Consider the following 24,772-nt stretch of genomic DNA (forward strand, 5'->3'; position numbering starts at 1 on the left):
CAGAAACCCCACGACTTTGAAGTCAGATAAAACTGAGGTCAGATCTCTGTCCACTGTTTCTCCAGCTAGGTCACAGAGGCAGACTCACTCACTCGCTCACTCGCTCACTCGCACATTCATCCAGAAAACAAGGATATTACGAGAGGCCTCAGGGACGAGAGACCCCTGGGCTGAGCCACAGATAATAAGTAGATGCTTCTGAAACTATTCTCTTGGGCTTTCAGAGGCTCTCCTCCTTGAATAGGAACATTGAACAGCATTCAGCATTGGTAGTTAGATACTGAGATAAACGTCTGTACTTCGGTACTTGAAAAATTAGAAAACTTTGCAAATTCTGGCCCTGACTCAGCCAGCATTTAACAACGGGTTAGCTCTGTTCCAGGCCCTCTGCTGAGCTTGCCTGTCACATTCTGTTGAAGAGATTGCTTCTACAGGATATACTTAATGTCAGGGAAGCTGGGCATGGCTATAGGGCCAGAGTCCTCCCGCTTCCTGCTTTCCGTTGCCCACAAGTAGAGGAAACTTCCTTGGTTTCCTGGCAGCACTTGGCCTCCCAGGCGGAAGGTCGAAGGAGATTCCTGTTCTGCACGGGTGGCCTTGAGGTACAGCAAGGGATGGTGGCTTCCACAGCCACCGTTTAGATAAATTCTTCGAATTCTAACATTTTCAGTGAGGATCACGTGAAGTGAGACTTCAAAATATGAAGACGTGGCCCGGGGGGAGGGCCGTGCAGACAACGGCAGCACAGAAGTCTGCTTTCTTACCCGCTAAGTGAAGGCACGACGTGTGCTGTGAGGTGTCCCTTTCTCTGTACGTGGCAAGCCCGTGTGCTCGTTGGATTAATTCGTTACGTTTTTAACTTGTGTCTTGGAGGTGCTTCCTGAGTAAAAGCTTATTGTTGTAAAACATAGAGATGTTCAGTGAAGGCAAGGAGAATGTGATTTGATACCACTTACAGCGTGGTTTTGTTCTAGTTTAAACATAACAAATTACACACGACATGCATGGAAATGAAATTAAATGTCTGAGAATGGATCGCTGCGAACTAAGTGATTAATTATTTCAAACACAACAAAGAAATCTTGAGGGTCGGGATGTCTTTTTCAAACATCATGAAGCTAGAGAGGCCCTTTTTCCTTTTGCTTTCCCGTTTATTTTGGTCTTGAAATCTTCGCTGCTCCCCCTGCCCTTACAGTTACCGGAAACGAAATCAGATGCTGCACATAATGCAGAGGGATGTAGTGCTTTCCTTTTCATCTGTGATGCAGGGAGATGCTGCTAAACGCAACCCATCATTTACTTAAACTGCATTCGTCAGAACATAATGCATCATTCTTCATTAAGGAAGAAGTCTCGTGTTCCCCGATTCTCCTACGCCCACCCGTTTTTCTCTGTAAAACTTCCAGGAGAACCATGCTCTCCCCTTAAATTCAGTCCTGTCCGTTAGAAGCCTTTGGCACAATGGACTAGTTGGGTTCCTGCCTTTCCTCGGGCCTTTCCCTGGTCTCCGGAGCAGCCACCCACCTCTGCTCTCTCCTCGCGTGGTTGTCTCAGACCACAGGCAGGTGAGGTGTTCTCTCAGGGACGTGGGACTGACTCCCTGAGGCAGTGGTGCCCAGAAGACCTTGCATCCGTTGCCTAGAAACCTCGTTTACACATGGGTGGTTGCACCTCGTCCTCCGAGCATCAAACTAGTTTTGAGATTTCAGTTCTAACCCGTTTCCAGGGGGTGCGGACATTGTTGGTGGCCTGAGGGCCACATTTTGAGAACCGCTAATAAGGATTATCATTCTGGGCAGAGATTCAGAATTCCCTAGGGCTGTAGAGAAGCTGTACCTTTGTTCCTCCGAATCCATTACCTAATTAATGACTTTTTCCTTTATTCACTCCATCTGGTTCGCATCATGTATTAAATCACAAGTTGAGTGAGAAATAGGCTGCTGGTTGATCATATCGCCCTCTTGTGCTTCTGTGTCTTATTTCTTTTTAATAACTTTCTCAATACAAAAATAATACCAGTTCACTCTTGAAAACTTAGGAAATACAGGGAAAAGGGGACTAAAATAAAAATCACCAATAACCTCCACTCCTAAGGAGTTGAGATTTATCTATAACTCTATGTCCTCTATTTTTCGGTTTACACATACCTCTTTTTTATGTGTATTATTTTAATCCCGAATTTTTAACAACATTGGATTTATGCTGTAGTGCTATTTTATAGCCCAGTTTTCACCTATTTATATATTTTGCAGTGTTTTCCTATTTTGTGAAGTATTACAGACCAAGGCCCTTCATTTAATTAGGAGCATACAGCCTCCGGGAGCAGAGCGGCCTGGTTGAAGGTGGGGGAGCCCCGTGACCAGCAGCACCCCCTTCCCGGGTCTGCAGAACCCAGAGGCCCGTCCACGGCTGTGTCCCGCTGTGGAGAATGCCCGTTTCCACTGTAACTTACTTCCCTAGTCTCCTAGTTGACCTTCCCAGCGCTCCCGTTTTTCGCTGTTTGCAGCTACACTCGAGCGTCTCTGCAGCCCCTGCATGTGCTTGAGGATAGTTACGAGGTGCTGGCCTGCGTCACCTGCTAGGAGCTGGCTCATAGTTGTCATTGGATCCGCATCCGCCTAACTTTCAGGAAACCATCTCTGCCTGTGAAGGGAAGGAGAGCAGTGGGGGGAGGTGTCAGAATTAATGCAGGTGACAAAGCTAACAGAGGCCACGGCATGGAGGTGTCGTGGAGGTGCCGTCGCTAAGCTGTGCTGCTCTCTGCTGCTCACACTGCCCCTCACCATCCCTCTGCCTGGGCTCCTACGGCAGCTCGGACACCCACCACAGCCCGCCTGGTGGCCAGAAAGCACAGGACAGGGACCCACGGCTGCTTCGTGGCTCCTGCCCTGGGATCCTGGTCCGTTAGTGAGCTGAACAGATGAGACGCCTCCCTTAAGCGTCACCTTCCAGAGGGGAGAGATGGGTCAGTATTCAGGTAAGCGAGGTCCTTTCATTTGTGGTGAAGCTATAAAGTTAGGTAAAAAAGATCAGGACAGAAGCGGGGGAGGAGGGGTGTCTGTCCGTGTCTGTGTGTGTGTGTGTCCATAGAGGAACACTATCTGTGAAGTCATTACCAACAGCCAGGATTTCGGGGGCTATTGGTACCCTGTCTGGAAGTGTCTAAACCAGGGGTCCTCAGACTTTTTAAACAGGGGGCCAGTTCACTGTCCCTCAGACCGTTGGAGGGCCGGACTATAGTTTAAAAAAAAACTATGAACAAATTCCTATGTGCACTGCGGGCCCAGGACAAGTCGGCTGCTAAGCAGGACAGGCAGCGGCACCCGGCGGGCCGGATAAATGTCCTTGGCGGGCCGCATGTGGCCCGCGGGCCGTAGTTTGAGGACCCCTGGTCTAAACAGTTGTAAGGAATAAATGGTTATTTTTATCCAAACCAATATTAATTACAGTTTATTTGCTCACACAAGTCCTTTTTGCACAGTGAAAGGCTAGACCTCAGCTTCCTCCCACCTGGTTTATCCCGAATTCGTGGTCGGGCTGGATGGCTGTGCTCCCGGGAGAGACGGCCCGTCTGGAAGGAAGGAAGCGGCGGCCGTTTGTTTGGGAAGCAGCTGGCTTTACCACCCCTCAGCGTCATTCCCCAAGGGAATGTGTGCTGGTGGCTCAACAACATGGGAAGGATGTACTTTTTAAAACATGCTCTTCAGCCTCGTGTCATGTGCAATCCCGTAAAGAACTGGTTAATTCAACATCACCGTGAAAGGAAAGGACACGGAGTATAGTTGAGGCAATGGGACTGGAATCAATAGAATTTTAGTAAAACAAATGGAAAATGGCTATGTGATGGATTTGAAAGACTTTTTCAAAAATATTTTTTATTGATTTCAGAGAGGAAGGGAGAGAGAGAGAAGGATGGAAACATCCATGATGAGAGAATCATCAATTGGCTGCCTCCTGCACGCCCCCACTGGGGCTCGAGCCTGCAACTCGGGCATGTGCCCTGACCAGGAATCGAACCGTGAGCTCCTGGCTCACCCACTGAGCCACACCAGCTGGGCTGCAAGGCTTTTTAGTAAAAGTCGTTGAAGACAGTGGAGGTGCGATAGGACGTCTGTCCCCCATGTTGTCAGTGTATTCTGCTGGCTGCTCTGCAGTCGCCTGTGGAGATGCTATTGTCACACAACAGTTGACAGGTCTTGCTCAGGCCATGAAAAGTATTCCTGAGGAAACTAGAAAATAAATTTAAAAATCACACACACAAAAAACAAACAGGAAAATCACGGAATCCCCCCACGGCGAAGTCACGGGGTTCCTCTCTGTCCCAGAGCAGTGCCTTAGGACGTGGGAGAAAACAAGTCCCTCTTCGTGGACTCTCCAGGGACACTTGGTTTGGCCTCCCAGCGAGTGATTCCGAAACATCTCCTCGAGAGAGAGGGGCCCGCTTTCTCCGCCGTCTCGCTGTGTCTTTATGGGGACAGGCGGCTCCGATTCCCTTTCCACTAACACAGCCTCCTTTGCCAGATTTTACCAGCTTTTCCGGGGAGTAGGTTGGGAAGAGTCTGTGAGTTTCGAGTTGTGTCCTTGCCACTGGGGACCCTGGATCTGTAATACACACTGGTTTGCCTGCTGGGTTTTTCTTATCAGCCCCACGGTGTGTGGTGTGTGGATAACCACAGGAAATTCTCAGCCCCTGAGGCTTCCCACCGGGGCGTCTGCAGCCACCGCCCTGCCCCGAGCCGGCCGCCGTGACGCCACTGCGAGGTGGAGACGTGTGTCATGTATTCGCTGTGTGGTCAGCGCCTGGCTTGCGAGGGATTCTTCCTTCAAACCCCTACGTTTAGCACTAACCACGGAATTTCATAATTCTTCTGCTGTTACTTTCTCACACAGCTCTCAGATAACATTCTGGGGTGTTGTTTTTTCTGCTTCATCTCACAAAGGATTTGAGGCATTGGTGACCTGGCATTAGAAATGGTTTATAGCCCAGCCGGTGTGGCTCAGTGGTTGAGTGTTGACTTATGAACCAGGAGGTCATGGTTCTATTACCGGTCAGAGCACATGCCCGGGTTGAGGACTCCATCCCCAGAGTGGGGTGTGCAGAAAGCAGCCAATCCATGATTCTCTCATCATTGATGTTTCTCTCTCTCTCTCCCTCTCCCTTTCTCTCTGAAATCAGTAAAAATATATTTTTAAAAAGAAATGGTTTATAATCACTGTCTTTTCATTTTGTGTTTTAGAATTTTTACTTTTTGTGAATAATACAGTGCATATTACCAAACTTTTAAAAAATGCAGAAAAGTACAGTTACAAACCCCTCCCCCCTTGCCCACCCAGTGTCCGGGGGACCCGGCCTCAGCAGCTTGCCGTGTCCGTTCAGAAATAACTCGAGCATAACTACCTTGTTCTCTTTTTCTGCAAATCCTCTGCAGACAAGCGTGTGCGCAGCACCCTCTAGTGGCAGGGAGGAAGCCAGCACTTCCAGCGTGTACTACTCACTCGTCTTCATGGCAGCCACCCAGAGGGCTTCGGCTTCGAGTGCCTCACTTTAGGGGTGACGTCAGGACATCAGGAGGGGCATACACAAAGCCCGCGAGTGATGGTGCTGGCCCCTCTCACACCACCCTCTCCCTCCTCCTCTGACGCAGCGCGCAGTGTTAAGGCGGAAGAGGGCTTGCTGACTGCATTCTAACTGCGCTTGCCCGTCCCTGGGGTGTGAGCCCTCTGAAGGCAGCAGTGGTGTTCTATCTGTCTTTGCCTCCCCGGCCCCTAGGACAGAGGGTGTCCAAGAATAGGTGACTGGTAAATGGTGGGTGATGTCTCAGTTCCGTGCTCCTAAAACTGGTTTCTCCACGATGTAACAGGTCCTGGAATAACAGTGTTTTGTTTTAATGCTGACGAGATGCTGTGGGAACCTAACCCTTGTTTACTAGTGTATCAGTTAGCCTGTTGGTGGGTTTGTTGTCTCGTTTCACTTAAAGGTGCAGAACTTATCGATGCTGTTAGTGAGGGCGTACGGTACTGGGAGCTCCTTGAAGAGAGTATCTACAGCCATCTCAGTCCTGGCGTTGCTGACTCTGCCTGCACCTGTCCATCCCTCCCTTGGATGGACAAGCTTCATCCCTCTCCTTTGTAGAGTCTACACCAGGGGTGGGCAAACTTTTTGACTCGAGGGCCACAATGGGTTCTTAAACTGGACCGGAGGGCCAGAACAAAAGCATGGATGGAGTGTTTGTGTGAACTAATATAAATTCAAAGGAGCAGAGGGGAGAGCAAGAGAACCGATAGAACAGCCGGATCCGGCCCGCAGGCCGTAGTTTGCCCAAAGCTGGTCTACACCATCTTAAATCAAAGAGACCCAGGCCCTGGCTCAGAACAGTGAAGAAAGCTGCACCCCAGCTGTAGACGGCGCCTCCTAAACGCCTCGCCCTTTTCACGAAATCTGGGCGCTCAGGGGACAGTTGTGAGCAGGACAGTCACGGATCTGCCCGCATTGACCTTACGTCCTGGTCAGGGAGACAGAATACACACCTAAACAAACTGGATAATTTTAGATCATGGCAAATGCCATAAAGGAATATAAAAAGGAAATTTTTAAAAGAATATAACGAGGTGAACGCCAGTTGTATAATCTTCTCCTTGCTCCGACCAAGGCGTTTGGAAAAAAGTCAGAGTGAGATCTGCCTGCCCAGCCAGCGTGGCTCAGTGGTTAAGCATCAACCTATGAACCAGGAGGTCACGGTTTGATTCTGGTCAGGGCACACGCCTGGATTGCGGGCTCCAGTCAGCGATTCTCTCCATCATTGCTATTGCTATTTCTCTCTCCCTCTCCTTTCCTCTCTGAAATCAATAAAAGTATATATTTTTAAAAAAGTAAGCTCTGCCATTTCAGGAGGAGGAACCAGGAAAGTTGTAGCTATGATCCGAGGCATTGTTCATACAGTGTGGGCGCACTGCAGCACCCCGGTCAGAGCCCAGGCTGCGGCCCCTCGGCCTGGATCCAGGCAGCAGCTCTCCACTCAGGAGCTTAGGAGGGCTGGTGAGGCCGCCTGACCTGGAGGTGTCCTCCGGCAGGTGCCGTGCGGGGACCTGGAGGTGTCCTCCCTCCCGCAGGTGCCGCGGGGGGACCTGAGGTGTCCTCCCTCCCGCAGGTGCCGCGGGGGGACCTGAGGTGCCCTCCCTCCAGCAGGTGCCGCGGGGTGGCCTGAGGTGTCCTCCCTCCGGCAGGTGCCGCGGGGGGACCTGGAGGTGCCCTCCCTCCGGCAGGTGCCGCGGGGTGGCCTGAGGTGTCCTCCCTCCGGCAGGTGCCGCGGGGGGACCTGGAGGTGTCCTCCGGCAGGTGCCGCGGGGGGACCTGAGGTGTCCTCCCTCCGGCAGGTGCCGCGGGGGGACCTGGAGGTGTCCTCCGGCAGGTGCCGCGGGGTGACCTGAGGTGTCCTCCCTCTGGCAGGTGCCGCGGGGTGACCTGGAAGTGTCCTCCCTCCAGCAGGTGCCGCAGGGTGACCTGGAGGTGCCTTCCCTCCGGCAGGTGCCGCGGGGTGACCTGGAGGTGTCCTCCCTCCCGCAGGTGCCGCGGGGTGACCTGAGGTGTCCTCTCTCCGGCAGGTGCCGCAGGGTGACCTGAGGTGTCCTCCCTCCGGCAGGTGCCGCGGGGTGACCTGGAAGTGTCCTCCCTCCGGCAGGTGCCGCAGGGTGACCTGGAGGTGCCTTCCCTCCAGCAGGTGCCGCGGGGTGACCTGGAGGTGCCCTCCCTCCGGCAGGTGCCGCGGGGTGACCTGAGGTGTCCTCCCTCCGGCAGGTGCCGCGGGGTGACCTGGAAGTGTCCTCCCTCCGGCAGGTGCCGCAGGGTGACCTGGAGGTGTCCTTCCTCCAGCAGGTGCCGCGGGTGCTGCCTGGCGCCGGTGCGCTGAGAGTGCCAGCGGTAGCCGGACTCCTGCCCTTGCACGCTCTCTCTGACGGCTTTGTTCCCACCTTTGCTTTGTCTTCAGCTCCAGGGGCTGAGCCACAACGTGATCTTCACCTTGGACTCCCTGCTGAAAGGAGACCTGAAGGGAGTCAAAGGAGTGAGTGTCCGGAATCTGATTTTCACTGTAACTCGAACGGATTGGGGTTTTTCTCTCTTAAGATCATAGGGGTCTTGTATTTGAAGGGCACTGGAACATTCTTAGCATTAAAAGAAAAGTTGTTGGGAAAGGATCACGGCAGAGGATGCCACTTCACATGATGTTATTGACCGAGGGACAAGACCAGACACTTGGAGGAAGAGTGAGGGCCTCGGTGGGTGGGGCAGGACCTGGGCTCCATCACTGCTGGACCCCGCGGGCCCCCTGGGTCCCACGTCACCGATACGTGACCAAGATGCTCGCCCTGCCCATCTCAGGCCTCTCGTCTGGAGTAATAGTGTGATGTGCGTGCAGGTGGCTTCTGTCTAAAGTTCCCAGCATCCCACAGAGGAGGACGGTTTTGCTAGGATGTTATTTCAGAATTATTTACTCGCCTTTAAACAACAGTACATTTAATTGCCGTTTCATTCTCTTTTTTTTCTAAGGATCTCAAGAAGCCATTCGACAAAGCTTGGAAAGATTATGAGACAAAGTTGTAAGTGTTTTTTTTTTTTTGTTTTATGTCGTCATGATTTTCCTAAGAAAAAGATTGACTGGGAAAAGGACAGAGCCCTTAACTTACAAGGACAAAAAATAGTGTAGTGCATGCTTGTAAGGGCTGAAAGGTCGGCCTGCCTGGCGGGTTCCTGTGAGGGGTGGGGAGGTGATGCACGGAGCCCTGGTAGATGCCTGACTCCAGGCTGTGCGGGGGATGGGAGGAGAAATATATCTTAAAGCACTTAATAAAAACGTTGGCTGACAACTCAATAACTATAAACGTAAGAGAATAAAAGCATTTCTGAAGGCAGCAGTAACAGCAAAATGACAAGCAAAAGAAACATTGAGGATTAAATATTTTTCCCCGAAACTACTCACTGCTCTCATGATTGCTGACGTAGTCACTGCGTCGTCGGAGACTTGCTGTCTTAGGAACACTTTTGTGCACTGACAGTTACAGGTGCAGCTGGGAAGAAAGGCTCTGACTGTGGCCCGCTTGATGTAGATCCGTGGTCGGCAAACTGCGACTCACGAGCCGCATGAGGCTCTTTGGCCCCTTGAGTGTGGCTCTTCCACAAAATACCACGGCCTGGGCGAGTCTATGTTGAAGAACTGGCGTTAGAAGAAGCTTAAGTTTAAAAAATTTGGCTCTCAAAAGAAATTTCAATCGTTGTACTGTTGATATTTGGCTCTGTGGACTAATGAGTTTGCCGACCACTGATGTAGATGAAGGCTGTGGGCCACCTCGTCCTTCTCTGAGGGTGGGGCGTGAACGCTCACACGTGGACCCGGCACTGCCCTGCCCCCAGGCAGTGGCGGTACACTTGGCCCAAACAGAACTGAGTCCTTACGAAGGGGGTGTGAGTTCACAAAACAGGAGAAAAACACTGGCTCTGGCCCTGTTGTGGGATATAGCTCCTCTGTGGGACACAGGAACAGCTAAACAAGATGTGCTTTGTCCACCGAAGTACTGCAGACCTGGGTGGTTCTCATCAAAAGGAAGATGTGTGTGCGTGTTGATGGTGGCATCTGCTTCCATTCCAGCACAAAAATTGAGAAGGAGAAGAGAGAGCATGCGAAGCAGCACGGGATGATCCGCACGGAGATCACGGGCGCGGAGATCGCGGAGGAGATGGAGAAGGAGCGGCGCCTCTTCCAGCTGCAGATGTGTGAGGTGCGAAGGGACTTCAGCCACGCGCCTGGGGTTCCGTTAGCTGGGCCTCCTGCGGGCAGCAGCCTGGTGCCTGAGAGCGGCTGTGTCTGATCGGGAGCGGAGGGACAGTTACTTAAGGACTCCAATCTCATTTTTCTCCGAGCCTTTGGGATCGTCCCTGTCACTGTTGCCTCCTGTTTTGAGCCTGGGGCCTGTGGGGCTCTAAGCCAAAGCAGGATTCTTTGGTGAGAACTTGACTGTTGCCTGTGAATGAGTGTGGAAAGGCAAATTTTGGTAACATGGGTGAATCTTAGGTTTTACTGGAACAGGTGTAGAGCATGTTTGTTTGTTTTTAACCCTGCGCCTAGTTTGAATGAAAGCTTAAATGAAGTGGTCATTGAGAAAGCCTCTGAGTTCGTGAAATAAAAAAAAAATGCAACAGAAAGCATGCTGCCTTCGACTTAGAGCAGTGGTTCTCAAACTGTGCTCCCCCCGAACACCAGCATCCTTGGCCGAGAGACCAACCCCTTCCGACACTGACAATTTTGAGGTTTTCTTCCTTAATTTTTCCCCCACCCCAATAACCCTTTGGCCCCTTCTTGAACCTGTCTGTTCATGAACACTCCCACACAGTGAAACACGTAAACAAGAGGCAAGCAGTGCCAGCCGAAAACCTCAGCAGTTGTGAAAATCAGAGCTCGTGCATAAGTCACTAATGCGTTGTTTTCACCCTTTCGTTTTTAGCAGCAAAAATTCTAACTCGCCTCCTTGGTCTCGAAGTTTTAATGCCTCTCGGCATATCCCTCCGAGAGAAGGTGTTTCGCTTTTTTCCAGCAAAGAATCATCCATCTCGCAGGTCTTGACCTGAACTCTTTTAAGTTTGAGAGCCACTGCTCCAGAGGAAATAAGTCAGCTATCCCAGGATGCTTTGCTGTGTGGATTTCTGCTTGTCTAGTAAACTAATCATGGGCGTTTATAAGATGCTAACATGCTACCCAGTGTCTACTAGTGCCTGTGCCGACGGGCATCCCCTCAGTTAGCTCTCACACCCTGAAGACAGCCGAGGCCAGTACCTGGCGCAGATTCACAGGGGGGGCTGCCCCGAAACCCTGCCCGGAGAGCCCTGTGGGCTGACAGCATCCACTTCTGCTTCATTTCCACAGTACCTCATCAAAGTCAACGAGATCAAGACCAAAAAGGGCGTGGACCTGCTGCAGAATCTCATCAAGTATTACCACGCGCAGTGCAAGTAAGTGGCCTGTGGCCGTGGTGACTCAGAGCCCGAGGAAGGGCCTGCTCTTCGGTTCTCTTGCTTCTTTCTGTCTGGTCTTCATCCGGTCACTGCCTAGGGACATAAAGGACTTCCACAGCCGAGTCACATGAAGCGGTATTGGCCATATTCGGTGTTTTCTCCTATCGGCCACTCATATCAGTGCAACTGCTTGGCTCCTTGAAATCGCTGCTACTTAGAAAGCTGGCGTCGCCGCGGCGGCCTTGCAGCCCCTCCTACAGACGCTGTCCCTGTCACTGGAGAGGCCTTGCCGGCGCCCCGCTTCCCCCCCTCCTCCCTCGGCATCTCACCTGTTGCAGCGTCATTTGAGCCACATTTTCCTGCTTGGGGTTTTGTTGTTTTCTTCATCATCTGCACTGGGCGACCTTGTCATTGGGCAGCAGGACAGTGCGCTTGTGCCTGGGTTGCTGGTCTGTTGTGAGAGGTGCCCACGGTCCCCACTTTAGCTTGTTCGCGTGGCCGGGCCCCCTTCTATGACGTTTGAGGCTCTGTGACACCACATTTGCTTTTTCGCTCCTTGTTTCCTTTTCGGGTTCGCTTTTGTGGGCTTTCTGGTAATTTTTACGTGAAAATGTGCCTGTTTCCCGTGTTCGATTCTGGCCAAGGGCACATGCCCGGGTTGCGGGCTCGATCCCCAGTGTGGGGTGTGCAGGAGGCAACCGATCAATGATTCTCTCTCATCATTGATGTTTCTCTCTCTCTCTGAAATCAATAAAGAAATATATAAATTTAAAACAAACAAACAACAGTTTATGTGAAGTGCCACGTCTGCTGGGCGTGTGGTCAGTGCTCATCCATGCCAGGTTGCTACCCTCAGGGTGAAGTAAGGCATCTCCTATGTCTGTGGTAGGATAAAGCCTTCCGGGTCATGGGTGCCCTGATCCTAGGTCCTGTGCCTCACGTGGGTGTCGGGACTCGGGACTCGGGACCTGTGGGAACTGACTTCTCCGGCCTCTGTTTCTAGTCCCATCCATCTCTCCTTCGAGTGTCCGGTTAGGGTCCACGATACCCCGCTAGGTAGTGTGTCCTCCCCTCTCTTTTGAGCTCAGATAAGGCCCAACCAGGGGAGCCGTTCCGTGTGGAGCGACAGCGTGAGGCACTGTGTGGACAGTGACTGCCGTTGCATTGTCTGCGTGATGTCTGCTGGCACGTGTCAGTAGTGCCCATGCGTGTTTGTTGGCACATCTTTTATAAAACACTGAAACCCGTTTTATACGTGTTTTGTGTAGATACATGGTAGAGAGTAAATACATATTTCTGGATTTTTCAGGTAATTATGGTTCATTTCATTTTTGTCCTGCGGGTAAGTCTCTGATGTTTTCCATTGCAGTTTCTTTCAAGATGGCTTGAAAACGGCTGACAAATTGAAACAGTACATTGAAAAACTGGCTGCTGACTTATATAATGTAAGTTCTTTATGAAATGCATGCATTTAACTTGCTCTGCAGACAAGTATCAGTAAATGTGAAATCTGTACTAGAAGAGGATTGAAGACAAGAAGACCAGTTAAGTGATGTGTCCAATAAAGACAGATGAACCTTCAGTTTTACTCAGATGTCAGTGATGGAATGTTCCAGAGTGTGTTTGGGGAGCACGGGAGGAGCGGGGAGGAGAGTCGAACGGTTGCTTCTAGACGACTCTCTGTTCAGGGTTCAGTAACATCCCAGGTGCCCTTCAGTCAGCGTTCGCAAAAAGAATGTTTTGATCGTGAAGGATAAAAATGGACTGTCTCTGAGTAGGCAATTTTGTGAATTTGGGGGGCTTGCTTGCTTTATATTTCCTCTATTTTTTTCTCATATTTAGGTTTTGCTTTTATAATAGCAAAAGCAAAAGGAAAACGTCTTTGAGGGAAAAAACTAAATGCGTTTGTATAAATGTCAACCTTTATTCCCGTAACTCACTTGGCAGTGAGCCATAGTAAAGGTGTATGTTTGATGAGTGCAGCTGCATACGTTCAAACGCGGTGTTTAGCGTTACAGATAATGCCGTGTGTCGCTGTGTAACTTCAGAGACTGTACAGCTGTGTGCTTTCCTGCTTTTCCTGTAGTGCACGTGGCTCTGGTTGTGATCAGGTCCACGTGTTGAAAAGGCAGCCGGCCGTTGCCCTCGGGTCGGGCTCTGTGCCCTCACGTGTGCGTGGCCCCGCTGCGTTTGGTCCTGGGTCCCGGGTTTCTCTTCTGGGCCTTCAAGGTCATCGTGGCATCACTACCGCCTTTGGAAACACCGGAAGCAAATGGCTCCACATTATTTCTTTGCTTTGTTTAAAGTGGAGCTTTAATTATCCAGCCCAGAGGTATCATTTAATAAGGAAGCATGTTGCATTATTCACTCATCTCAAACCCCACTGGAACCTTCGTAAGATTAGAAAGTTGTGCCTCTCCTATAAAAAATGAGACCCTGTGAAGGATTTGAGTAAGGGAATCAGCTATATCATTAAGTTCGGTGTGTGGTATATCGGGGTGAATTAAACGCTGCTCATAAACGTATATAAAAGGTAAGTGACAGAAGTAATTTTTTTCTCTTGTAGATAAAACAGACCCAGGATGAAGAAAAGAAACAGCTGACTGCCCTCCGGGACTTAATAAAATCCTCTCTTCAGCTCGATCAGAAAGAAGTAGGTGCTCAGCGTCTCCAGCAGGGCTGGCCGGGCATGCGGGGCTCCTGGGGGGTATGGGTGCCTCCCAACCTGCAGAACGGGGGTGCTGACAGCTTCCTGCCAGGGCAGGGTGGGACAGAGGAGACATCAGACACGTGTGCACCTACTGCACCGCCCAGGCTAGAAACGGTGTTTTATTTCCCTCCCCTCCTTATGGAAAAGGTGTCCTGAGCCCCGACCCACAGCTCCGTGGCTACACTTTCCGTCCTGGCTTTGCACATGTGTGTTTCAGGAGTGTGTCTTCGCAGACTGCGGAGGGAGAGGCAGGGCAGCGCACAGCCCGTGCTCTTCAGCGCGTGTCTCTTTCCGGGCAGCCGCCGGTGGGGGCGGGGGGAGAGAGAAACGGTCTGAGGCACCACCCTATTGAAATTTTGCCCCCCAGGTAGGGAAATGGAGTGAGAGATACTGGGGTGGAGTACATGGAGCATGGTAGCTGTTAGGTGACTGCTCAGACCCTGTATCGTAAATCTGACTTGCTCGTTTGTTGTGCAAACGTTTAATGAGCACCTACAACGCGCCAGCAGCTGTGCTGGGCAGGAAGCGTTGGTCCTGTCCGTTAAGGAGGTCGTCGTCTGGTAGAAAGGGGAGAGCGTCAGGGGTGTGAGCAAGGAGTTGTACCTCAAGTGGTGTGGACGCTGTAGGAGAGATGCCGAGCGGGAGGAAACTGCAGAGATGCGAAACTGCCTGGCAGCGAGCGGGCGACGTTTGGGAGAAGGTGGGTGGAGGCGTGAGATGCGGTTTCTGGGCAGAAAGCTCGGGAGGCACGCTGGAGGGGTGGGCTTCGAGCTCAGAGGAAGTTAAAGAGCCCCAGTTGTCACATGGAGAAGGTGGAAACGTGCCTGTGTGGATCGTGAAATTGTTACGCGTTGAATTTAAGTGTGATCTCTAAATGCAATATTGAATCATTATAAAACACAGTATTTTTAATATTCTTAATTCCTCGTGATATTGTCTCACAATGGCCAACTATTGGTCATCTCCTAAAATTTCCGGAAGGAGTTCACGAGCCCAAACCAGACAGAGTGAGCCCCCTCGAGCGTGGGAAGCCTGTCCCCCGGGATCCTGGGCCCGCGCACCAGTCCTGAAGGGGCTTCTTCACGGCCACCGGAGCCCCCGCTGCTTCTGCCTCCAGCGTTCACGTTCGTTGGGTGCCGGGAAGGGAGGGGAGGCCGTCGCCCTTTAACACTGGGCCCCTGCTCACCTGTGGACAGGCGACAGGGCCGGGGCGACGTGCGCTGTGCGCCCACGTCATGCAGAGCCTCGGCCGGCACCTGCACCGGCCTCGCCGGCCTCCTGAGGGTGCGATCGCTCCGCATAAGAGCAACGGAAAGATCCAGATTGTGGGGGGAAGAGGTAGATGTCTGTCTAGAGAAATTTGCGAGGTTTTGTACTGACCGGTACGTCCTTAACCACTTCCTACCTGTTTTGCCACACGGGATTACTTCCTACATATGGAAGCTTTCTTGAAAAAGAGAAGAAACACTTTTAGGCTCTTGGTTGTGCATAGAGACCGGGGCATTCTGCTCCTGCTGATAACTAAAGGAAAAGTTGCATACAAGCCAGAGGAGTGTGTACGTGTGGAAATGCACACGGCTTGATTGATTTTAACTTCATGCCAAATCGATCCATGATGAGTTTTCATTAGCACCGTGTCCAGAGTACTTTACAAGTAAAATTGATCTCTCACAGCATGCCTAGTCCATTCTCATGCTTTTTATCGTCTCTCATTGCAAGCTATGTTAAGAAGGCAGTGATTTTTAATGATTTCCGTTAAACATGAAAGGAGATTTTCGGCCAGAGATTTCTCACCCTAGTTCTCCGATTCCAGAAGGTGTAAAGTCATCTAGAGACTAACCCGAGAAATTAAGGCCCAGGAAATCACTGAACAGCCTCACCGCACCACCAGGCTCGACCTCCACTCAGTTACAGGAAGCCTCAAGAACTTGAGTTGTAAATAGGACTCCCAGATTTGGGGTAGACTCACTTTTTTTTTCTCATGAAAATAAAATTCTCTAATGACTTGTGGCAGATGGCCTATGGAATTAGGCATCTTAAGCTTTTATAGTAGCGCAACCTCCCCGAAGAACTGCTTGCTACATGAGTATTTTTTGGGATGAAAATGTTTTATTCTTGAAGATGATGTCCATAAATCATCCCCAAACCCCCAGTTTTGTGTGAGCCCCTCTCGATAGCACACCGTCCCGGGGTTTGCAGGTGTCTGACAGATTCTGGGCTTGGCTCACCTCTGTCCTCGCAGCGCCTGGCACACCTCTGGGCACCAAAGCTGCTCGGTAAATATTTAGTGCAAGGAGACAGAAGGGCGCCTGTGCCCGCTCCATTCATACAGTAGAGATTGGACGCTCCCCTATCAGACAGAGGTCTGTCCTCAGATTGGGTGCCAGAAACTCTTAGGACCCCATTAAAGCAATGAGTGTGTAATTGCTTGCACTTTAAAAAGACTGGAGGTTTTTCTCCTTAATAATGCATTCAAAGGTTTTCTAATAAAGTCAGGTAATCTGTGCTGCTAATAGAGAATGGGAAATGGAACTAAAAAATGACACCATGTTTTATTCTACAGCTTACACTTCTTGGCTCACATCATGGAATTGCCCCAAGGTTTTGTTTTAAATTCATTGTTTTTAGTTTTGTTTCATTTTGTCTGAACGATTTTTTTCATTTGCATTTTCTTTCCTGAATACGTGTTGATTTTTATTATGCTGGCAAAGGATTCAGAACCTATTTCATTCCCTCAATTTTGTTCTCCTTTGTTTTTATTTAGTGTTAACAGTTCTCCAGGTTTTCTTTCTCAGAAAAGAAAGCCCTCTTTTCATGTATCTGGAGTGCAAGCTGAATGGCCATTATTTCTCAAAGTGCAGAAAGCATCGTTTGTATGACTTTCTTAAGCCATAAAACTCATTAGCAGTTAATTTGGGATTGCTTCATAATAGACTTCTGAAATATATTGCTTCTTCCCTGTTCGGGTTAATGGAATAATGTTCTGAGGTCAAAGCCTAGAGTTTAGCCACTTCCTTTATTTTTAAAAGCATCTTTGTCTAATGTGAAGCCAGGCCCATGTGATATGTTTGTTATCCACAATTTAGAGTGTATTTAGGCTTGTAATAATTATATGGGAGGGATGTCTTAATGGTACGTTTACAGGATGTAATAGTTTTCCTAAGTTATCGGCATCTAAATTGTTGTTAAATAAGTAAGCGCTTTCATTTTTAAAACGTAGGACTTATTTTAAAGGTTAGCAAATGGACTGAGGTTGGAGAGGCATAATTTTTAAATGCAAATGAAAAAAAAAATCATAATTTTAAATCCCGACAGAGCAGGAATTATGTGGGCAGATGCAGAGAAGTGCAGTTTAGTGAAAGGGTGCCAACTTTTAATAAGAATTGGAATCCAAAGAGAGTTTCGATTTTGTGCTTAATGTTCTGGAGGCAGAGGGATGGTGAAGATCCCCAAGTTCAAGCCCGTAGCTGAGCGATTTTGACGCAGTTTCATTGTGTTCAGGCAGACAGTTCTGTGGATTTCAGGATCTGGCCTCCTGTTTTGTCCCACACCTCCACTCTCTCCAGCCCCATCCGAGTCTCTGTCCTAATTGTGTCCCTACTGTAGTTCCCAGACTGTCACTAGGGGCGCTGTAGAGCAGACTGCTCTCTGCTGTCCCTTGGTCAGCTCTCCAGCCAGAGGCCAGCGCACGCCTGTCAGGGAGGCCCGCGCCAGCCAAGTCCCGTGGAGTCCCAGGCTCTGGGCCCTGGTGAGGCTCAGCTGCAGGGCATCTGGCTGGTTAAAGACCAAGAAGTGACTCGGATTGAGAGAATGACTGGAGTTTGCAACCTGTTTAGTAGACTCAGCTGCCTAGAAAGGCGCCGTCAGCCTTGTGGCCTCCGCTTGGGAGAGCACAGTGAGTGGGGGGTGAGTTCCCACCTCAGAGACGGGCTGTGTCCCAGTCAGTGTCCTCAGGGCCTGCACGGTGCCCGGCTCTAGGGGTTCGGGGCGCGCTTCTGAGCACAGCACTCATCACACGTAGAACAGCCTTAAAGGAGTGTTGTCCTGCCTGAGGCCAGAAAGCGGCTCCTGTACTCAGGCCTGCTGTGCACCAGCCAGCAGCCCACACCCAGGTCCATGGAGCTTCCCGCCGCCTCTCCATCCCTGGCCCAGGGCAGCTTAGGGACTGGATATATGAAGTTCTTTTCACTCGGAAAAGCAAGACAAAAAGAATCCTTCTGAAATTCATTGTGGCTTTTTAAATCCTTACCCAAGGATATGTTTTTGATTGATCCTAGAGAGAGGGGGAGAAACATCGATGTGGGAGAGAAACATCCATCGGTTGCCTTCCGTACGCACCCCGCCCGGAGATCGACCCTGCAACCTGGGTACGTGCCCTGACTGGGGATCAAGCCCGCGACCCTTTGGCGCTCCAGCCAGCTGAGCTGCGGCTCTGTTGAGGTTTTCTGAGTGATTGCCGCTGGGCCTCTCGGGGGTGCTGAGTCTCTGTGCACACACTGGGAGGTTTGTCAACGTGTTACCTTGGGGATGTGTACCTCCTGTTTCTCCACTTTGCCTTTTTTCTGTTCTCACTCAGATCGCCTGAAATAAAATTTAATTAATACAGGTATTTTATTGTGCCAAAGTTTATCATGGTCCTAAAGGTGCGTGTATATGAGTTTGTTCCAGTGTCACCTTTATAATGGTGTTTTCTCTGTGTGTTATAAAAAGTGCTTAAATGATGAGTGATAAGACTGTCAATGAAATTAACTATATTTTCAAATGTTCTGCCTTTTTTCTCTGTTGCTTTTGCCCTTCCTGATCGAAGTCTAGGAGAGTAAGTCACCGCTGTTGGTGAGAATGTGTTGTCCTGTTTCTGTGTTTGCAGCCCCGCTTCTCGTTGTACAGTTAGTTCCACGTTAGATTACCCCCCGCATTTCCCCAGTAACGACGGTCTGGTGGTGCCGTCTTTACAAAAACCCCGCGAAGCTCAGTGGCGCCCTGACATTAAGTCAAGCTCGGTGGCATCGTGTTGTTCTCGACCCTTGTCACCCTTTTCATTACACGGTATACTTGTCACTGCAATAGATTTTTTTTTTATTTTTTTAAAAATATATTTTATTGATTTTTTTACAGAGAGGAAGGGAGAGGGATAGAGAGTTAGAAACATCGATGAGAGAGAATCACCGACTGGCTGCCTCCTGCTCGCCCCCTATTGGGGATGGAGCCCGCAGCCTGGGCAGGTGCCCTTGACCAGAATCGAACCTGGGACCCTTCAGTCCACAGGCCGACGCTCTATCCACTGAGCCAAACCGGTTAGGGCAGATTTTTTTTTTTAATTAAAAGCGTGGTTGTAGGTATATTTTGCAGAGCACTAGTTAGTTACAGAGCAAGAACTTTTAACAGTTCTTACTACCTTCCTCGGAAGGTGCACTTCTTATCCCACCCCCCGCAGGGTGTGCGCAGGGACGCGGGGTCCACCCAGGGAAGGGCTCTACCTTCCGGTTGCACGGGCTTGGTTTTGCGGTCCTTCGCGTGCCTGCCTGGCTGCCGGTGTGAACGGGTGTAGTCATAGAATAGTCCCCGTGTGTTTGAAGCCGAGCTGGGATCTGAACCGGCGCTAGGAGGCCCGGACCCCAGGCCCCAGCTCCGCCTTGAACTTGCTTGTGACTGGCCCAGCTTCCTCTTCTAAAATAAAGGCAAGGACCGGGCGCCCACGGGCCGAGGCTCAGCGGCAGAGCAGAGGCTGGGACTTGAGAGGCGTCTCCAGCGTGTGACTCACCTGTGACTCGTCTCTCCTAGGATTCCCAGAGCCGCCAGGCGGGGTACAGCATGCACCAGCTCCAGGGCAACAAGGAATATGGCAGCGAGAAGAAGGGGTACCTGCTGAAGAAAAGTGACGGGTGCGTACAGACCCCTCCTCGTGCCTGTGTGCCTAGGCTCACTTCCTGAGCATCAGGGTAGATTACCTACGGGCTTTCCGCCTCCCACGTGGCAGAGACACTTACAGTGAGTCCGAGATGAGCCTGCTGCCTTGAGGAAGCAGTGACTGTTTGATGTCCCTGTGTGGCACCTGAGACTTGTGACGCGCAGTGTTAGGAAGGCAGGAACCGAGGAGGACGTGACTTCTTGATCCGCCGTGCCCCCTCCGCCCCCCACTTTTATTCCTTGCAGTTTCTCTGCCTGGGGTGCCCACCTGGCCACCCAGACCCCAACCTTGGGTGTCAGCCTTGACTCCTATCTTCCCTCTTCTATCACAGCCCGCTTAGCAGCAGCCCCTTCAGTTTCTAACGAGAAACAAGACATTTCTTGCCGTCTCTGCTGTCCCGCTCTAGGGGAGGAGTCTCCTGTCGGCTCTGAGAGGCCCTCCTCTGTCTGTTCATACGCATATTTATTTACCCATGGAGTCTGAAATGTTTTTGAGGAGAGAGAGATAGAAACATCAATGATGAGGGAGAATCGTTGATCAGCTGCTTCCTGCATGCTCCACTGGGGATCGAGTCCGCAACCTGGGCATGTGCCCTCACTAGGAATCGAAACCATGACCTCCTGGGTGAGGTTTTTATTTTTAAACAATACTAGATCATACCTGAATTATCTTAAAACAACTTGCATTTTTTAATCAACGATGTGCCTTAGAAACCTGTACAAGTCACATGTATAAGAGTACGTACCCACTTCTTCTTTAAATGCGTACAGAATGCTCTATATGAAGGGCCCGTGGTGCTTTCATTCCTCCTGCTGTCGATGTCACTGCAGTTTCCCGCCCTCAGTAGCAGAACCAGTGCTGTCCTGAGCATCCTGGGCAGGCCTCTTCCGGAGTCCTTCCCTCCGGGAGAGGGAGGGGCAGCCGAAGCGTTCTGGTTGGTGTGGCTCCGGTGGTTCTGTGTTGTAATGATGGTTATGCGTGACGCTGTATGACCGCATGTCCCCGAGCGAACAGACCCTAAACCAGCTTGTCTGCCTGGCTCTGCAGGATCCGCAAAGTGTGGCAGAGGAGGAAGTGCGCCGTCAAGAACGGGATGCTGACCATCTCCCACGCCACAGTAAGTGTGTCTGCGATCACACGCTCGCCGGCTCTGCCTTTGGGCCGCGTGGACTAGAAACTGGCAAACACGTGCTGTCACGGCGCCAGAATGTTCCCCAGCCTCGGGTATGTGTGGAATCGGGTCGATAGTTTGGGATATTACCTCGTCCTGCGGTGTCTGCCCTGCTGTGTTCTGTCACTGCACCGGGACTTTTCTTGTTTGTTAGTCCTCACCTGAGGATATGTTTCCCATTGATGTTTAGAGAGTGGAAGGGAGGGGAGAGACGGAGAGAGGGAAATATAGATGTGAGAGAGACATGTGGATTGGTTGTCTCCCGCATGTCCCCCAACAGGGGCCCAGGATGAACCTGAAATCAAGGTACATGCCCTTGACCGGGAATCGAACCCGAGACCCTTTGGTCCTCGGGCTGATGCTCAAACCACTAAGCCAAGCCAGCCAGGCCTCCACCAAGACTTTTTATCTGTTCTCCCAAACCAGATCAGGTCTTCTCTCAGTTGATAATCTAATGTTTTGGGAAATAATACTGGTTGTTGTGAAAACCTAAGTTTTCTGAATTACAAAGATGGCAGGGGCTGTTCTTTGCATGAAAAGGTAACGTAGGAAGTGAAACAACGCACATAAAATATGTCCAGCCCTTTTCATTTGTTACTGTTTATTTAAATTACTCAGAAAGCCCCCCATTATGTTAAAGGGCGTATAAATACAACCATGAATAATAAAATTGCCTCAGTTGTGACTCCCCATCTTTTAGTAACAAAGGCAATTTAATAGAAAGTGGAAAATAGCTAAGCTATTATCACTTACATTCTATTTATCCTCAGATTGTCAGCATGTACACATACACATTGCACCCTTACAGTTGATGTCTGTAATCTGTCTAGAATGTTTGTTTTGCCTCCCCCATTTCCAACTGAAAGTCCTATTGCTACAAACTCCATACGCTTGTCAAAAAGGTTCCCTCTTGGTGGTAGTCAAAGCCATCCACAGTGAGACCAGGAATCACAATTTTGCTCTTGAAAATTAGCAAGGAATTATTTTTTAATTTTTAAAAATCGTAATGGAAGGTGCATCAAGCAGGACTGGAAATGGCCGAGTGCCGAGGTTGTTACAGAGGCCCAGGCAGGCGGAGGGAAGGCTCGTGGGGGAGCGCCAGCATCCTGTGCCGGGTGGTGCCCACAGGACAGGAGACGTGAGCGGTGAGCTTGCAGTCCACCGGCAGGTTTTCAGTGTTCACAGCCGTGTGCAGATTTCCCGCTGTTTGAGGAGGAAAGAAAACACTTATTAAAATACACTCGAGCTCGGGCACAGCACGTCCTGGGTCCGTGGTCAGCTGTTTCCCGTAGCTGCTTGCTGGCGTGGACCACGTGTTTCCCAGACGTGCTTAGAATGGGTAGAGGCCTAATGGCTGTCTTGTCAAATGAATGAGTGGGTAGGGTTTTCAGATAGCCTTCTAAAATTTCTCTCTTCATCAATTATGAAAGTAAATAACTGAGGGGAAATCAGATGACCCGAGAATGTATTAAAATGTAATATATTTCTAACCCTTGCTCTGTTTCTAACGCTCACTCTTCTCAGAAGGAGATGTTCCCAGGTGCGCGGCTCCCGCTGTTCCAGGGACAGTGTGTGGCTGGCTTCCCGGGCCTGCCCTGAAGCAGGAGGAGGGATGGGGCTTTGGGCCCCTCAGACCTGGTTGAGGCTCAGGCGCTGCCGTCTCCTTCTCGGGAGGTTGTGGGAACGTTAGTTAACCTCTGCGCCCCCTCTCTTCATCGAAATTAGTGAAAGAAACTGAAAAGACTTCTCTCACAGGTCGTATATGTAAGGCCCCTGGAATGCATTCCTTCGAGAAGCATTTATTGAGTGCCTGCTGTATGCCGGGCACAGTTTAGTGAAGAAAACAGAGAAATGTGTGCTCTGAGTGGGAAGAAAGACAAGAAGCAAGTGAGGGGTAATAAGAGCCAGGAGGGCCATGCAGCAGGGTGGGAGGAAACACTCAGGACATTCAAACTCTGAGCCACCTGGAGGAAGGGAGCAGGAGGTGGAGGCCAACAGGCAGAGCAGAGCGTGACCCTGGAGGGAGCGTGACCCAAGAGGGAGGGAGGCCAGTGCCCCTCCTGCCCAGCAGGGGCGGGCAGCAGAGTAAGTGGCCGCAGCTGAAGTTTCAGGAGCCTGGAGGTCACACGCAGAGAGGTTTTTAGGAAGGGCTCGTGAATGTTTCCTCGTTCTTTCTTTCCTATTTCATCTGAACTGTTTCTGATGAATCCCAGGGCGAGTCAGTTTAGCCTCAGTCCGTTCTCCGCCTGCTGAGCCACCACCAGGAGAGGCTATGCTGGCTTTAATCAATATGCCTACAAATTAGTGCTGAACCCTGAGAAAGGGCTTTGAAACTCTGGAAAGTTATGCAAATCTGGAATGACTGTTATTACTGTAGTAATAACACCTGAGCCTGCTGGTGCCTTGGTCCTGGGACTCGGGTCGAGCACCCATTCCACTTTCTCATATTCCCAGCTCAGCACTGGCTGTGCCAGCTGCTTTCAGGGGTCCTCAAACTGCGGCCCGCGGGCCACATGCGGCCCGCCGAGGACATGTATCCAGCCCACCGGGTGCCGCTGCCTGTCCTGCTTAGCAGCCGACTCATCCCGGGCCACAATGCGCATAGGAATTTGTTCATAGTTTTTCTTTTAAACTATAGTCCGGCCCTCCAACGGTCTGAGGGACAGTGAACTGGCCCCCTGTTTAAAAAGTTTGAGGATCGCCAAAACCGGTTTGGCTCAGTGGATAGAGCGTCGGCCTGGGGACTGAAAGGTCCCAGGTTCGATTCCGGTCAAGGGCACGTAACTTGGTTGTGGGCACATCCCCAGTGGGGGGTGTGCAGGAGGCAGCTGATTGATGTTTCTCTCTCATCGATGTTTCTAACTCTCTAGCCCTCTTCCTTCCTCTCTGTAAAAAATCAATAAAATATATTTTAAAAAAAATAAAAATAAAAATAAAAAGTTTGAGGATCCCTGGCTTAGATCGTCAAATTCTGTGGGATTTTTTTTTTTTGGGGGGGGGTCCTCAAAGTCACACTTGGGGTGATGGGTCATTCGTCAGCTGTCTTGGGGAGAACAAGCACTGTGCTTAGGCAGGCTGTGTCTGTGTCCCTGAAGTTCACATTGAGGTGGCCAAGGCTGTCCCATGGGAATCCTAATTATGAAATGGCTCAAACCGTATCAAGCCCTTATCCTCGTGGCTTTCGGGCGCTGTGCTGTGAGGCAGTCTGTGCTGTGAGGCGAGTGGTGCTGTGTAATTCCCCTGAATGAGTGAATACTGAACTGGAGTGTTTCTTCCTTTTTTTTAAGTTTTCTACCTGTATTGGCTGTATCTGTCGGTAAGGTTGTCCAGAAACACTGGAATAACGTGGATTTGGGACAAAAAAGAAACTGTCTAGTTAACCCTCTGCCACATTCAGATGTGAATGTGTCTAGAAAATCCTTAGGTTTTTCAAAGAGATTTCTCCTTCGGTTCAGAAACTCGAAACCTCTTATTATGCTTCATCAGCTTAAGCTTGGAAGTTCCTCCTTGCGTCTGGCTCCGGCCTCCGCCTGCAGCTCGAGTGCCTTTCTTCTTGGCCTGCGCAGACGGGAAACAGCTGCCAACCCGCCCGGAGCAGCCTCGTGGGCTTGAAGCCGGTTATTAAGTCGCTCCCTCGCCATCTTCCCTCTGGACTAAATAGTGCCTTTACCCATCTTCAAAGTTCCCATTTTCCAGTCCTTTAATCATCTCTCCATCTTCCCTAAGCTTTTCCACATCCTCCTTGACACGTGGATGCCAAACTGGAGCACAGCATGCTACCGAGAGCCCGTTCCCTGGGATGGCTGCCTTCTCGGGCCGTCGGGTGCCCTGTCATTCATCTGGGAAAGCCAAACAGACGCGCTGCAGGACGGACAGTTCCTTTCACAGCGGCCAGGCCTGGGTGTGGGTGCAGCCACTGGGGAGGCGTCTGAGGCCGCTGGCAACCCCAGCTCTAGGTCTGTTGTAAGCACAGCATGCCGT

The 24,772-nt window shown here is 50.6% G+C and overlaps 1 protein-coding gene across 2 annotated transcripts in view; it reads left to right on the top strand.

Annotated features, from left to right (window-relative positions):
• ASAP1 (ArfGAP with SH3 domain, ankyrin repeat and PH domain 1) overlaps window positions 1-24,772 on the top strand; it is a 234,518-nt gene that overhangs the window by 174,126 nt on the left and 35,620 nt on the right. For both annotated transcript variants that reach the window (XM_080646797.1, XM_080646798.1), the window contains 8 exons: window positions 7,986-8,060; window positions 8,546-8,595; window positions 9,642-9,771; window positions 10,914-10,999; window positions 12,372-12,447; window positions 13,569-13,655; window positions 19,494-19,594; window positions 20,668-20,737. In XM_080646797.1, coding sequence (XP_080502923.1) covers window positions 7,986-8,060; window positions 8,546-8,595; window positions 9,642-9,771; window positions 10,914-10,999; window positions 12,372-12,447; window positions 13,569-13,655; window positions 19,494-19,594; window positions 20,668-20,737 — 675 coding nt within the window. The remainder of the gene's footprint in view (window positions 1-7,985; window positions 8,061-8,545; window positions 8,596-9,641; window positions 9,772-10,913; window positions 11,000-12,371; window positions 12,448-13,568; window positions 13,656-19,493; window positions 19,595-20,667; window positions 20,738-24,772) is intronic.

Source organism: Plecotus auritus, assembly GCF_963455305.1.
Source record: "Plecotus auritus genome assembly, chromosome: 11".
Classification (NCBI taxonomy): Eukaryota; Metazoa; Chordata; class Mammalia; order Chiroptera; family Vespertilionidae; genus Plecotus; species Plecotus auritus.